The 14,270-nt window shown below is 43.9% G+C and overlaps 1 protein-coding gene across 2 annotated transcripts in view; it reads right to left on the bottom strand.

Annotated features, from left to right (window-relative positions):
• Nucleotides 1–14,270, bottom strand: part of RFTN1 (raftlin, lipid raft linker 1) — a 477,341-nt gene that overhangs the window by 299,828 nt on the left and 163,243 nt on the right. Inside the window, exon 2 of one of the 2 annotated variants that reach the window (XM_077491378.1) lies at nucleotides 2,803–2,944. The exons of the other annotated variant lie outside the window; for it this stretch is intronic. Coding sequence (XP_077347504.1) covers nucleotides 2,803–2,944 — 142 coding nt within the window. The remainder of the gene's footprint in view (nucleotides 1–2,802; nucleotides 2,945–14,270) is intronic. 2 annotated transcript variants of the gene reach the window in all.

The raw sequence follows: 14,270 nt of genomic DNA on the forward strand, positions 1-14,270 counted from the left end.
GTAAGCCAATGTGAAGGGAGTTGCAGTAGTCAAGGCGGGAGATGACCAGCGAGTGAATTAAGAACTTTGTTGTGTCATTATGTATCGACGGAGATCCGACTTGGAGGCGACCTCCATTGAAATCAATGGTTACCAGTCGCCTACAAGTCGGATTGAAGTAGTACAGGAACCTTTTCTGAAGTCGGAGTGATTTCAGTAGTGTGCATTAAGACGGCTCTCATTAACTTACATTGATTTTTACATGTTGTCCGACCTGAGGCGACTAGGGGCGACCTGAAGTCGGATCTGAGTCGCCCCTGTGTGAACCGGCTCTTACCAAACACCATGGCTGGAATACTTTAAAAAAATGAAATTTCTCTTTCCAAATAACACATTAGCATACACTAGTGGGTGCTTTATTAGCATCATAACAGTTTCAGCCTAAATGTAATTACAAACCTGTCTATATAAAGACGTGTGCTTCTGGCATTACTTTATTTCAGGCCAGTAATGCCAGAGAGGCATTTGGATTAGACAGACTTTCAAAGAGGCTTGATGTTTTTTTTTATGTTTAGCAGTGTGGCTACTGCAGTGTTTCCTGCCATGGAGAACTGACAGGAAAACTTCACTAGTAACTTCACAAAACAACTTTGCCCAAAATGTAGCCAAGCATCATAAACTTCCAAAACAATTTGCCTTCATTTTGTAAAACAACAGTACAACTAATCAACCAGTTTACAATACACCTAAAGTGGTTGTAAACCCAAAACAAAATGCTCCTGTCTCTTTAAGGCACAGGATATAGCACCGTGCTTTTGCCATGTTAATTGTTCCTTTCTATGTTGTACAATACCTGGCTGATCTTGCCTGTTCCTGACTCCCCTCTGTAAACTGACCACGTTTATCATGGCTGCTAATCTCTAAAAGTGTGGTCAGTTTACATGCCTCCGTCATCCCGCTATCTCCTCAACATCTCTGCATCTCCCCCCTCTCTCCCTGTCTTCTCCGTAGTGTGTGTGAGAGCCAATCTCCTCCCCACCCCTCCCCTCTCATGCCTGTGTAATTCTATTCCCTGCAGCTGCTCCAATGCTTGCAACGTAAAGAAACATGCATTAATTACTTTGATCCTCTCTGTTTTAGGTCTCTGTTGAGTACAGTTGTGTGTTTTCCTAAAATTATAATGCAGGGCTCTGCAAAGAAGGTATTTAGCATTAACATTTTAGAAAAACACAAACACTGTACTTAACTAGGGTTGTCACCCATCCAGGGTTTTGAATTGTGTGTCCGGGTTTCAGATTGGCTGTGACAGTAACGGACACAATATTCAGAATGTACTGTGGCTCCCCAAGTGACCAAGTACCACAGCCACCTACTGCATAGGTGTGTGCATGAACCCCACTCTCATACACGGACAAGAGAGAAGAAAGGGCCCACCCACACTTTAATTAGCATCATTCTGTGTCTCGGGAAAGGGATGTGTGGGTTGGAAATTTGAAGCTCAGCCACTGGCAGATACACCATGGCTGAAAGATGTCGATGCCTGAGCCTCCATCCTTGGGTAACTGAGCTTACCATCCAAGTTCTCCCTCCCTTTTCTCTCCTGCCTCCAAGGGAGTGAGTACACTAAGGTAAGGGGGACTCAGATGTAAGGGGAAACCTGTGGACTCTGATGTAATGGGGCTTTGGAAACCCTAATTTAAGGGGGGATACTGATGTAAGTGGTAGGTTTGGTGAGCAGAAACCCCCTTACATCAGAGTCCCCCTTTATACCAGAGTCCACATCTTTCCCCCCTATAAAAAATGTTGCAATGTGCCGCTAAAGTGTTCGGGTTTGGCTTGAAGAAAAGGTGGCAACCCTATACTTAACAGGGACCTAAAACAGAGAGAATCAAAGTATTAAAACATATGACTTTACAACCACTTTAAAAACACCAATGCTACCTGTAATAAGGTGACATTTTACAGTCTGCGGATCTCAAACACTACTGCAAATTCTGCCTTTAGTGATTTCAATATCACAAGGATGGCAATTGTCAAATGATTCCCCAATGATTGCTACAGAAATTGCAAAAGTTAATTAGAGTTTAACACCTGATGTGAAAATTGTACAACTTATCATCCAAGGGCAATATCAAAGATAATTGGAATCCCTCATGTATTGCCAGAATTACCTGCACACTGTAAGAATATAGAATTTTCAGCAAGTCCACCACTAAACACTTTTTCTTGGCTTCTTTCACGGCATATTTTAGAAATCAGCCCTCACAGCTGCAGATATTATCACAAGCTTTGACAAAACAGATGCCACATCTTCCCAGATACGGAGTGATGTATAGGGGAAGAAAACTACATCTCCTGATACAGTTCCAAACTTCACAATAGCACAACAAGGGAAGGATCTATTATCTAGACTACAAGTAGACTTTAATTTGAAGCACCCCCTCCTTTTTTTTTTTTTTTTAAATGCTACGGTCTGCTAATTGATGATCACTGAAAAGCTGTGTAATTTAGCAACATATGTTCTTTATGGCAGTCTTTATTTGGGTATTCATTTGGCAATAGCTGAATGTGAAAAAAGAAACCATTTACTGTTTATGAGATAAATGCATTGGAGATAAGACAATCAATGATAATGAGCACATCGCTGGGCCATTACATGTCTATTTTTCTCCATGTATTTGGTTTATCAAGAAATTTTTATCTATAAGACACTGTTTGTACTGACCTGGGCTTTCCTTAAAAATTCAAGTGGAAGGATGATGATTGGATTATTTTATTATATACATAAAATACAAAAGAGAAGCAAAAACATATTAAGCTTACTGTGATCAGGCTGGATGGTACTTGGAGCCTGTGAACAGTGGGGCTTGGATACAAACACTTGAATTAAAGTTGAGCTTTTACCCATATCAGCCAATTCCTTAACAGATACTGGCAAAGTGTGTCTCTTTCTAGAACAGCCAATCTGAAAAAGACAGTTTTATTGAAGAGAATGTGCCATTAGCTATGTGTCCTACAGAGCGCTTTAAATACTTTAATGTAAGCAATGTTTTAACATTGGACCAGAGGCACGCATCCATGTGCTATGGCCCTGATTGAACTTCACAAAAAGGATGTTAGCTCATGTGCAAATAATAATTTAACATGGCCATCTAGACTGCATTAAGGGATGACTGTATAAGTATCACAGCCACAGTCTTACCTTGAGTGTGCTCTGTTTGTGTGTTTCTGAATGTGCTCTGTTTGTGTGTTTCTGAGTGTGCTCTGTTTGTGTGTTTCTGAGTGTGCTCTGTCCGTGCGTTTCTAAATGTGTGCTCTGCCTGTGTGTTTCTGAGTGTGCTTTGCTTGTGTGTTTCTGAGTGTTCTCAGTCCGTGCGTTTCTAAATGTGTGCTCTGCCTGTGTGTTTCTGAGTCTGCTCTGTCTGCGTGTTTTATCTGTGTGTGCATCTCTGGTCCATCTGCATGTTCTGGAATATGCTCCATCTGCATCTTCCTGAGTATGCTCAGTCTGCATGTTTCTGAATGTGCTCGGTCTGCATATTCCTGAGTGTTCTCTGTCTGTATGTTCCTGAGTGTGCTCTGTGTGTGCATTTGTGACTATGTTCTGTCGGCATGTTTCTGACTAACTGTGCTTTGCCTGTGTTTTTCTGAGCATGCGCTGACTGTGTGTTCCTGAATAAAAGTACTCTTTGTGTTTCTGACTGTGTGTGCACTGCCTGCATGTTCCTGAGTGTGTTCTGCCTGTTTATGAGTGTGCTTTGTTTGTGTGTTTCTGACTAACTGTGCTTTGTTTGTGTGTTTCTGAGTGTGAGCTGAAAGTGTTTTTCTGACTCAGTGTGTTCTGACTGTTTCTAACTAAGAATACTTAGTATTTTTTCACTGAGTGTGCCCTGTCTGTGACCAAGTGTGCTTTGTGTGTTTCTGAGTGTGTTATTTCTGTGTGTTTCTGAGTATGCTCTGCCTGCATGTTTCTGAGTGTGCTCTGTGTGTTTCTGACTATGCTCTGTCTGCATGTTTCTGAATGTGCTCTGTCTCTGTGTTTCTGAATGTGCTCTGTCTCTATGTTTCTGTGTGTGCTCTGTCTGTGTGTTTCTGAGTGTGCTCTGTGTGTTTCTGAATGTGCTCTGTCTCTGTGTGTGCTCTGTCTGCGTGTTTCTGAGTGTGCTCTGTCTGCATGTTTCTGAGTGTGATCTGCCTGCGTGTTTCTGAGTGTGCTCTGTCTGCGTGTTTCTGAGTGTGCTCTGTCTGCATGTTTCTGTGTGTGCTCTGTCTGCGTGTTTCTGAGTGTGCTCTGTCTGAATGTTTCTGAGTGTGCTCTGTCTGCGTGTTTCTGAGTGTGCTCTGTCTGCGTGTTTCTGAGTGTGCTCTGTCTGCGTGTTTCTGAGTGTGCTCTGTCTGCGTGTTTCTGATTGCCCTCTGTCCCTGTGTTTCTGAGTGTGCTCTGTCTGCGTGTTTCTGAGTGTGCTCTGTCTGCGTGTTTCTGAGTGTGCTCTGTCTGCATGTTTCTGAGTGTGATCTGTCTGCGTGTTTCTGAGTGTGCTCTGTCCGTGTGTTTCTGAGTGTGCTCTGTCTGCGTGTTTCTGAGTGTGCTCTGTCCGTGTGTTTCTGAGTGTGCTCTGTCTGCCTGTTTCTGAGTGTACTCTGTCTGTATGTTTCTGAGTGTGATCTGCCTGCATGTTTCTAAGTGTGATCTGCCTGCATGTTTCTGAGTGTACTCTGTGTGTTTCTGAGTGTGCTCTATATGTGTGTTTCTGACTAAGTGTGCAGTGTCTGTGTACTCTTTCTGCGTAGTCTCTAACTGCATGTGTGTTTTGACTGCCGTGCACTCTTATACCGCATACACACAGTCAGATTTTCATACAGGAAATGTTGGATGTGAGCTTGTTGGCTGAAAGTCCGACCATGTGTATGTGACATTACAGTTTGTGTGTGCCCTCATCGCATATAACAGCTCTACCTGTGCGGTGGTACACTTCATTTTCTGTGTGCTGCAAGTGTGTTAGACCACTGCCTTCACTTTCTGGGTGTGCAATCACTTCCAGGATTGTGGACTCTGGTGAGGACACAGGGTGACAAGAAAGGGATGAGGATGTGGGTCAGGAAAAAAAGGGATGAGAAGAAAGAAAGAACAAACATCCGTAGAAATTGAGATTTCAAAAGAGAGTTGGAGAGAAGGGAGAACTACACTTAGGGAGCAGAAAGGAAAACAAAAGCTGCTCTTCTGCAAAGGAGAGCCAAGAGGAACAAATGTGACATGGAGGAGGAAAGTAGAAAGGAGGATGGAGCATTCTCACCGAGGGTGGGAAGCAAGGAAACTCCAGATTTAAGGGACAGGATCACGCTTCTCTTCTTATATCATAAAGGATACAAGAAGATTTCTATGAACAACAGCTTGTTTAATCCAGTTGTCCAAAGCAAACATATTGATTATTAGCATCTACGTTCTATCTATCACATAAAGTTGTCTACTACTACTACTAGACGCAGGTCTACTGTACCTAATGGCCTATTTTAAAGAGCCAGAAACAGCTATACCACCTGTAAGAGTATGAAAGCAGTTAATTTGGGATCTATGAGCTGCATCATTTTGGTATGGGACCTGCATCTTCTCAGCTCAAAGGCGTATGACAGTACATGAAAACAGGGAGTAAAGTTGTGTTGGTTGCTTACTTTTGGGATTTAGTTGTTAGAATTAGGGTAGATAAAAGTTAAAGGCCACGTTAATGGTTAGGTGTAAGCAGGGCCGGTTTAAGAGCATCATGTGCTTGGTGCTGAGGATTTTGGTGGACCTTTTACTGGGCACCCTTCTGCTTTCCAAGAGCCTGTGCTGGCGTGTGCCCAAACTCAAAAGTGCGCAGCCACACAGGCATAATACTAGAGAAGACTGGCATTTGATTTGCCAAGTTTCTGCAAGGGCCGTGCATTGGCGTGCACTCTGAGCTGAAAGAGTGTAGCTGCGCAGGCCTAACACTATTGAAGCCCCAGACTTCTGTAAGAGCCCTGCATTGGCGTGCCCCAGGCTTCTGTTAGGACTGCTCATGCAGTACCCATTATCAATCCCACCACCCTGCCCAGGCAGTGCATGTGGAATGCAGGGCCCCTCAGGGGAGATCTTTTCCCGTTGGCCCATTGCTTTCCATGTCCTTTTTGGGTGGCTGGGCCTATATTAAGGTAGGGGCCTGGAGCTGCAGCTCCAATAGCCCCTACGTTAATCCAGCCCTGGGTCTAAGTGGGAAAGATGAAAGGCCCACTTTACATGTTAAGTGTTGGAAAGGAAGGTTAAGCCATGACTCATAGCAAGTTTGCAGTTAATGAAATCTGTCTTTCTGGACATGAGTGCCTATTCCAGGCCAACATCTCAAAGTAATGGCACAAGAGTCAAGCAACCAGCAAAATCCGAAAGGAGTTTATACTTTGTGTTTCCCTCAATACAAATTTCCTTAAGTGACTTGCAATCTATGGTACTGTCTGCAGGATTGTGGAGAGGAGGGTAATGATCATTATACACTGCACTGAAAATGATATCAATGTGATGAAACTTGATCCATTTTGTACTGCTGAAAGCAACAACTATCTAATGGACAAATAAATCTCTGCTAATGAACGCTCATCTCAAATCTCCCATCCTTCAGTGCCCTCATTGCTAATTCTATTTAAAAACCCAGAAGCTTTCATCATTGCTCTTAGATACATGTCTACAGAACTTATCGCATACAGAAAACGCTAAATTTTTTATATGACGGATATGAATATGAAGCCTACATTTCAAAAGGCGAGATGAGAGCTCAATGTGTGACAGCGTGACTGAAAGATCCAAAGCTATGTTTACCGCAGGGTTTTAATCAAGCACATGAAAATGCCAGTGTTTATTCTCTCGTTTGAGCAGCAAGTTCAATAAACTGCAACTTGCAAAGTTACTTTAGAATATTTTGTAACTCTTTAGCTGTCAGACTGAGCATTAAAGCTAAAACAAGAAAATAGCCTTGTCTTGGCACCCCTCCACCTTATTGCAAGGGCAAAATGCTCTTTATGTCTAGATGTGTGGAAATAAGGATAAATAATGACCTTATTCTGTGCTCCAGCATGCTCCCTCTGTCCATGAGACTGGTCTTCTCTAAAGCCCCATACACACTATCAGATTTTCTGCTGATTTTTTCCTTCAGATTTACCAAAAACCATATAACATGAGGTCAAACCTTAGGAGTTTCAATGTGTATGCAATCAGGCAGACTCTTCCACTACATGGTTTTGGTAAATCTGAAGACAAAAATCAGCAGAAAATCTGTGTGTATGGGGCTTAAGAGGCTCACAGCTGTGGTCGCAGGTTCGCCCCTCCATATACTATGCAGTTACTATGCCTGCATGGCATATGATGACATTGAGGGTTGCCCACAGACCAAAGCTTCGGGGAGATAAGAATAGTGCTGGAGCCTTCAGGACCCACTGCATGTTCAACTTTAAAGCCCAACTCCAAGAATAGGAAAAAAATCAATCCTTGCAGTGGGCACTCCACAATGCAAGTGCTTTAGTGAAGTGGCTTTGTGGGAGCAGTTTCACTGCAGAATGGGCCTTGATAGGTGAGGAATAAGGTAGGTATTACCCCCAGTTCTTGCACCCCTAGACTGAATGAGTAGCTAACCCTTGTAGTGCAGGGGTCTCACTGCAAGGGTAGATTTTGTCTAATCTGGGGCTTTAATAGCAAAGAAACAGGTACATAAGGATGGGGGAAAAAATGAAAGGGACACTTTGGAAGATGTCACCTTAACCACTTTCAGACCGGACCATTTTGCTGGTCAATGACCAGAGGTCTTTTTACAATTTGGCACTGCGCTGCTTTAACTGGTAATTGCGCGGTCATGCAATGTTGTACCCAAACAAAATTTGCGTCCTTTTCTTCCCACAAATAGAGCTTTCTTTTGATGGTATTTGATTGCCTCTGCGATTTTTATTTTTTGCGATATAAACGTAAAAAGACCGCAAATTTTGAAAAAAAATGATATTTTCTACTTTTTGTTATTAGAAAAATCCAATAAACTCAATTTTAGTCATACATTTAGGCCAAAATGTATTCAGCCACATGTCTTTGGTAAAAAAAAAGTCAATAATTGTATATTTATTGGTTTGCGCAAAAGTTGTCACATCTACAAACTAAGGTACGTTTTCTGGAATTTACGCAGCTTTTAGTTTACGACTGCCTATCTCATTTCTTGAGGTGCTAAAATGGCAGGGCAGTACAAAACCCCCCCAAATGACCCCATTTTGGAAAGTAGACCCCCTAAGGAAATTGATAAGTGGCATGTTGAGCCCATTGAATATTTTATTTTTTTGCCTCAAGCGATTGAATAATGACAAAAAAAAATATTTTTTTTTTTTTTACACAAAGTTGTCACTAAATGATATATTGCTCACGCATGCCATGGGCATATGTGAAATGACACCCCAAAATAAATTCTGCTGCTTCTCCTGAGTACGGGGATACCACATATGTGGGACTTTTTGGGAGCCTAGCCGCGTACGGGGCCCCGAAAACCAAGCACCGCCTTCAGGCTTTCTAAGGGCGTAAATTTTTGATTTCACTTCTCACTACCTATTACAGTTTTGAAGGCCATAAAATGCCAAGATGGCACAAAACCCCCACAAATGACCCCATTTTAGAAAGTAGACACCCCAAGCTATTTGCTGAGAGGCATTTTGAGTCCATGGAATATTTTATATTTTGCCACAAGTTGCGGGAAAATTACAAACTTTAATTTTTTTTTAATTTTTTTTCACAAAGTTGTCACTAAATGATATATTGCTCACACATGCTATGGGCATATGTGAAATGACACCCCAAAATAAATTCTGCTGCTTCTCCTGAGTATGGGGATACCACATATGTGGGACTTTTTGGGAGCCTAGCCGCGTACGGGGCCCCCGAATACCAAGAACCGCCTTCAGGTTTTCTAAGGGCGTAAATATTTGACTTCACTCCTCACTACCTATTACAGTTTTGAAGGCCATAAAATGCCAAGATGGCACAAAACCCCCACAAATGACCCCATTTTAGAAAGTAGACACCCCAAGCTATGTGCTGAGAGGCATGTTGAGTCCATGGAATATTTTATATTTTGCCACAAGTTGCGGGAAAATTACAAACTTTTTTTTTTTTTTCACAAAGTTGTCACTAAATGATATATTGCTCACGCATGCCATGGGCATATGTGAAATGACACCCCAAAATAAATTTTGATGCTTCTCCTGAGTACGGGGATACCACATATGTGGGACTTTTTGGGAGCCTAGCCGCGTACGGGGCCCCGAAAACCAAGCACCGCCTTCAGGCTTTCTAAGGGCGTTACAGTTTTGAAGGCCATAAAATGCCAAGATGGCACAAACCCCCCCCAAATGACCCCATTTTGGAAAGTAGACACCCCTAAATTTAGGGGTACACTAGTGAGACTAGGTAATAAATGGCGGGTGCCCTGAAACTATAAAAAAATAACTAACCAACCAGCGTCACCTGTAACAGTTATATGGTGATCACTGGTGAAAGGGTTAACTAGGGGGCAATCAGGGGGCTTTATGCGGTAGTATATGGGGGTCCCTGGCGCTATAAAAAGCTGCGGCGAACCTAAATACCTACCTGCCTAACTAGCGTCACCTGTGACACTAATACAGCGATCAGAAAAATGATCGCTTATTAGGCTGGGTTCACACTGGAGCGATGTGGGAACGCCACGAATGCGCGGCGGGTTCCCGCATCGCATGCCTCCCGGCGGCAGTTCACACTGCCCTATGCGAACTGCTGGGAGGGTCAGTGAAATGTTAATGACACCCCCAGATCAGTTTGCATATCGCAGTGCGATCTGCAAACTCGGATCGCATGGTGTGAACACCCATGCGATCCGATTCTGCTGCGGACCAAAAAAAGGGTCCCGTGCGAGTTTGCGGCGGGTGCGGCGGGTGCGACACGAATTCAGCCATACTATCTGTATGGCTAAACTCGAATCGCACAGAGATCGGATGTGATTTGCACTGCAGTGCTGTGCGAATCACATCCGTTCTCATAAACCGCTGCAATGTGAACCCAGCCTTAGTGACACTGGCGACGGGGGGTGATCACGGGGTTAAACCTTTATTGGGGGGGTTAGGGGGGTACCTTAGAACTAAAGGGGGCTAACCCTAACTGCCCTAACAGTTATTACAGTCACAAATGACACCCGCTGGGTGATCAGGGGGTTAAACCTTTATTAGGTAATAAATGGCGGGTGCCCTGAAACTATAAAAAAATAACTAACCAACCAGCGTCACCCGTAACAGTTATATGGTGATCACAGGTGAAAGGGTTAACTAGGGGGCAATCAGGGGGCTTTATGCGGTAGTATATGGGGGTCCCTGGCGCTATAAAAAGCTGCGGCGAACCTAAATACCTACCTGCCTAACTAGCGTCACCTGTGACACTAATACAGCGATCAGAAAAACGATCGCTTATTAGACTGGGTTCACACTGGAGTGATGCGGGAACGCCACGAATCCGTGGCGGGTTCCCGCATCGCATGCCTCCCGGCGGCAGTTCACACTACCCTATGCGAACTGCTGGGAGTGTCAGTGAAATGTTAATGACACCCCCAGATCAGTTCGCATATCGCAGTGCGATCTGCAAACTCGGATCGCATGGTGTGAACACCCATGATTCTGCTGCGGACCAAAAAAAGGGTCCCGTGCGAATTTGCGGCGGGTGCGGCGGGTGTGGCGGGTGCGGCGAATGGCTGAACTCGAATCGCACAGAGATCGGATGTGATTTGCACTGCAGTGCGGTGCGAATCACATTCGTTCTCATAAACCGCTGCAATGTGAACCCAGCCTTAGTGACACTGGCGACGGGGGGTGATCACGGGGTTAAACCTTTATTGGGGGGGTTAGGTGGGTACATTAGAACTAAAGGGGGCTAACCCTAACTGCCCTAACAGTTATTACAGTCACAAATGACACCAATGCAAAAAAAAATAAAAAATGACATTGGTGTCACTGTGACTGGGGGGCAGGGGTAATTGGGGGGGTGATCGGGGGGGTGTGAGTGTGCCTGGCATGTTCTACTGTGTAGTGTCGTGTTGGTGCAACTCACCGATCCTCTCTCCTCGGTGTCGGAACGAAAAATACCGACACGGAGGAGAGATTACATCACTTCCTCTCCTGTGTTTACATTACAGGAGAGGAAGTGATGTCACGGAGCATTTTCATTCGTCGGGAGCGATCGCGAGGGGGTGGCCATGAATGAATGGCCGTCCCCTCGTCCGGGATTGCTCCCGAACGAATACCGACCGCCGCGGGCACCGGGCGGGGGCCCGATTGGGCCCCCGACCCGCGGGAAGGCAGGGACGTACATGTACGCCAATATGCCTGCCCGTGCCATTCTGTCGACGTACATCGTCGTGCGGCGGTCGGGAAGTGGTTAATCATATCAAATATAAGTACACTATATTACCAAAAGTACTGGGACCCCTGCCCTTACACGCACATGAACTTTAATGGCATCCTAGTCTTAGTCCGTAGGGTTTAATACTGCGTTGGCCCACCCTTTGCAGCTATAACAGCTTCAACTCTTCTAGGAAGTCCTGAACTCAACCCGATAGAACACCTTTGGGATGCATTAGAGCAGAGACTGCAAGCCAGGCCTTCTCGTCCAACATCAGTGCCTAGCCTCACAAATGCGCTTCTGGAAGAATGGTCAAACATTCCCATAGACACACTCTAAACCTTGTGGATAGCCTTCTCAGAAGAGTTGAAGCTGCTATAGCTTCAAAGGGTGGACCAACTCAGTATTGAACCTTACAGACATCTGTGTTCTATCGAGTTGTTCTATCGGTTTGAAGTGAGGACTTACCAGAAGAGTTGAAGCTGTTATAGCTGCAAAGGGTGGGCCAACTCGGTATTGAACCCTACAGACTAAGATTGGGATGCCATTAAAGTTCATGTGTGTGTAAGGGCAGGCGTTCCAAGACCTTTGGTAACATAGTTTACATGTCCTAATATTTAGGTATACTTATGGGGCTGGAGTAAAGCATGTTCACTCTGAATGAGATAAAGCTAAACAGAAAATTACCTTTGCAAAGAAGACCCAATCACGTTCAAGGAAAATAACAAACCATGATTAGATGATTGAGGTCAGGGCAGCATAACCTCATACACGAAGCTTAGGAAAAATACAAAGTTCACTTCGATTAGCAAATGAAGTGTCGTGGTGCTGTCTTCAACCAGATATTTTTGCTGTGTCTTTCTGTCCAGTTGACATCAGTTCCCTTTATCTCTGAAGGGGGGGGGGGGGGGGGGTGTCACCAGATCAGCAAGAAAGGAAATCTGCCCAGTGGAGGCACAAACATCAATAAACACCTAAGCCCTTGTACACACGGTCAGAGAATCCGTCGGAATGCGTCTTATCGGACCGTGTCGTCAGATAATCCGACTGTGTGTGGTATGCATTGGACTGATTCCGTCCGAATCTCCGACGGACCCAATTTTCCAACATGTTGGAAATATTTCCCGACCAACTGGGCCGGACGAACCTAATCCGATCATGTGTAGAGAATTTTCATCGGACCAAGTGCCACGCATGCTCAGATCAAATTCCTACATCAAAGCTATTGGCTACTAGCCTGAATGTAGTCCCATCGTAACCAAATTACGTCATCACGTTCTGAAAGATCGGATTTTTCGCCAACTTGGCCCGACCGTGTGTATGCAACAGTTTCGGAGAAGATCCGTCGGACTAAATCCGACGGGCAAAATCCGACGGATTTGGTTGGCAAAATCTCAGACCGTGTGTACAGGGGCTAAGAGAATGTATAACCACAATTTCCTATACAATAGAAAAGTTAGGGAGTCAGTTGAGCTTGGGTTTTGTGGGCCTTTTATCTGCCCATTGTCTGGTTTAACAAATATTTTTTTTGTAGACTGTCTACCTGCATGACAACTAATACATAATAGTAGTATTATTATTTTTTTATTCCGCATCATGCACAACACTTATTCATTAGAATAGGGTTACAGTAAGAATACATATACTGGGTGCATAAATGAGAAATAAGAGACATAACAGGAATTGGCATTAGTAGATTTGAATTCTCTGTTGGAGAACACATATCCTAAAACCAAAGCTGGATTTTGTACTCAGTGGGAAGGTTGTTGAATGGCAAAGTTGACACTCTATGAGTTAAAAATTGTAATCTCTATAAAAACTCCTCTAATTGACAATGTCATCCACCCGCCTCTCCACCTCAGCCAATCAGAAGAAGCCTTGTATTCATTCATAAAGTACAAAAATTCTTGCGAATGGCTAGGAAGTGCTCAGTCCGATTCAATGCTACAGGAAGTCCCTGTGACCTTATCGGAACACATCGCTATATTACTGTATTCGGCTGATGCTACATGCAGTTTATACAGCACTGAGAGTGGTGCATGTATTAGTGAAGGAAATAGTTTGTTTGGGCCAGCTTGGTCAAAGTGAACGATTTAACGTTAACTGAAAGCTTGAGTTAGGCTGTAAAAGAAATCTATGGTCACAGCATACACTTCAATTTGATAACATCAGCATTGTAATAGTAATTACACACATTAGTTATTTTTGGCAATCCAATATAAGCTTACTTGAAAAATCTCCTTGCATGTTGTGAGTGCTGCCTGTCTGCTGGTCATCTCTTTCCACAAATTCCTGGATTCCCTGCATGTTTTGCAGCTTCTCCTCTGCTGTTTACTCTCAATTTCTAAGGACTACGTATCCCATGGTACCTTTCTGGCTGCAAACAGTAATTCCTGTGCTGACCCCACCTCTTCAAACTCCTCCCGGCAATTCCAGTTCAGAAGGCAAGCTCTGTGAATTCTGTGAAACAGCAGTGCCTACTCACAGGGCATAGTGAATACATGTCACAGAATTCAAGGAAGTAAATGTGGGGGATCTTCACAAAATAAGTTTATAAACTCAAGATTGTGCAGATTTATAGAAGTAGGCTAGCAATAGTTGAATTACAATGTGGAAATAAATATATCATTATACATTTTGTCCATCAATATGTTTTATTATTAAAAAAAACATATTTATGGAGAACCAATGACTGGTTTTGCTGCAGAGAACCAATATATATCTACCTAAAAAATATCCAACAGTTCCCATATTTTGACTTAAATTGGGGTGCCCCCTAAAAAAAAAAATTACTGCAGCTGCTGACCTTTAATCGAAACTTACCTGTCCCAGGGTCCAGCGATGCGGGGGAACGAAGCCCCCCCCCCTCGTTCCCCGCTCCGCTTGCAGCGCC

Source organism: Lithobates pipiens, unplaced genomic scaffold (genome assembly GCF_037356315.1).
Source record: "Lithobates pipiens isolate NorthernLeopardFrog02 unplaced genomic scaffold, aLitPip1_a1.2 Scaffold_19, whole genome shotgun sequence".
In the NCBI taxonomy this organism is placed as follows: Eukaryota; Metazoa; Chordata; class Amphibia; order Anura; family Ranidae; genus Lithobates; species Lithobates pipiens.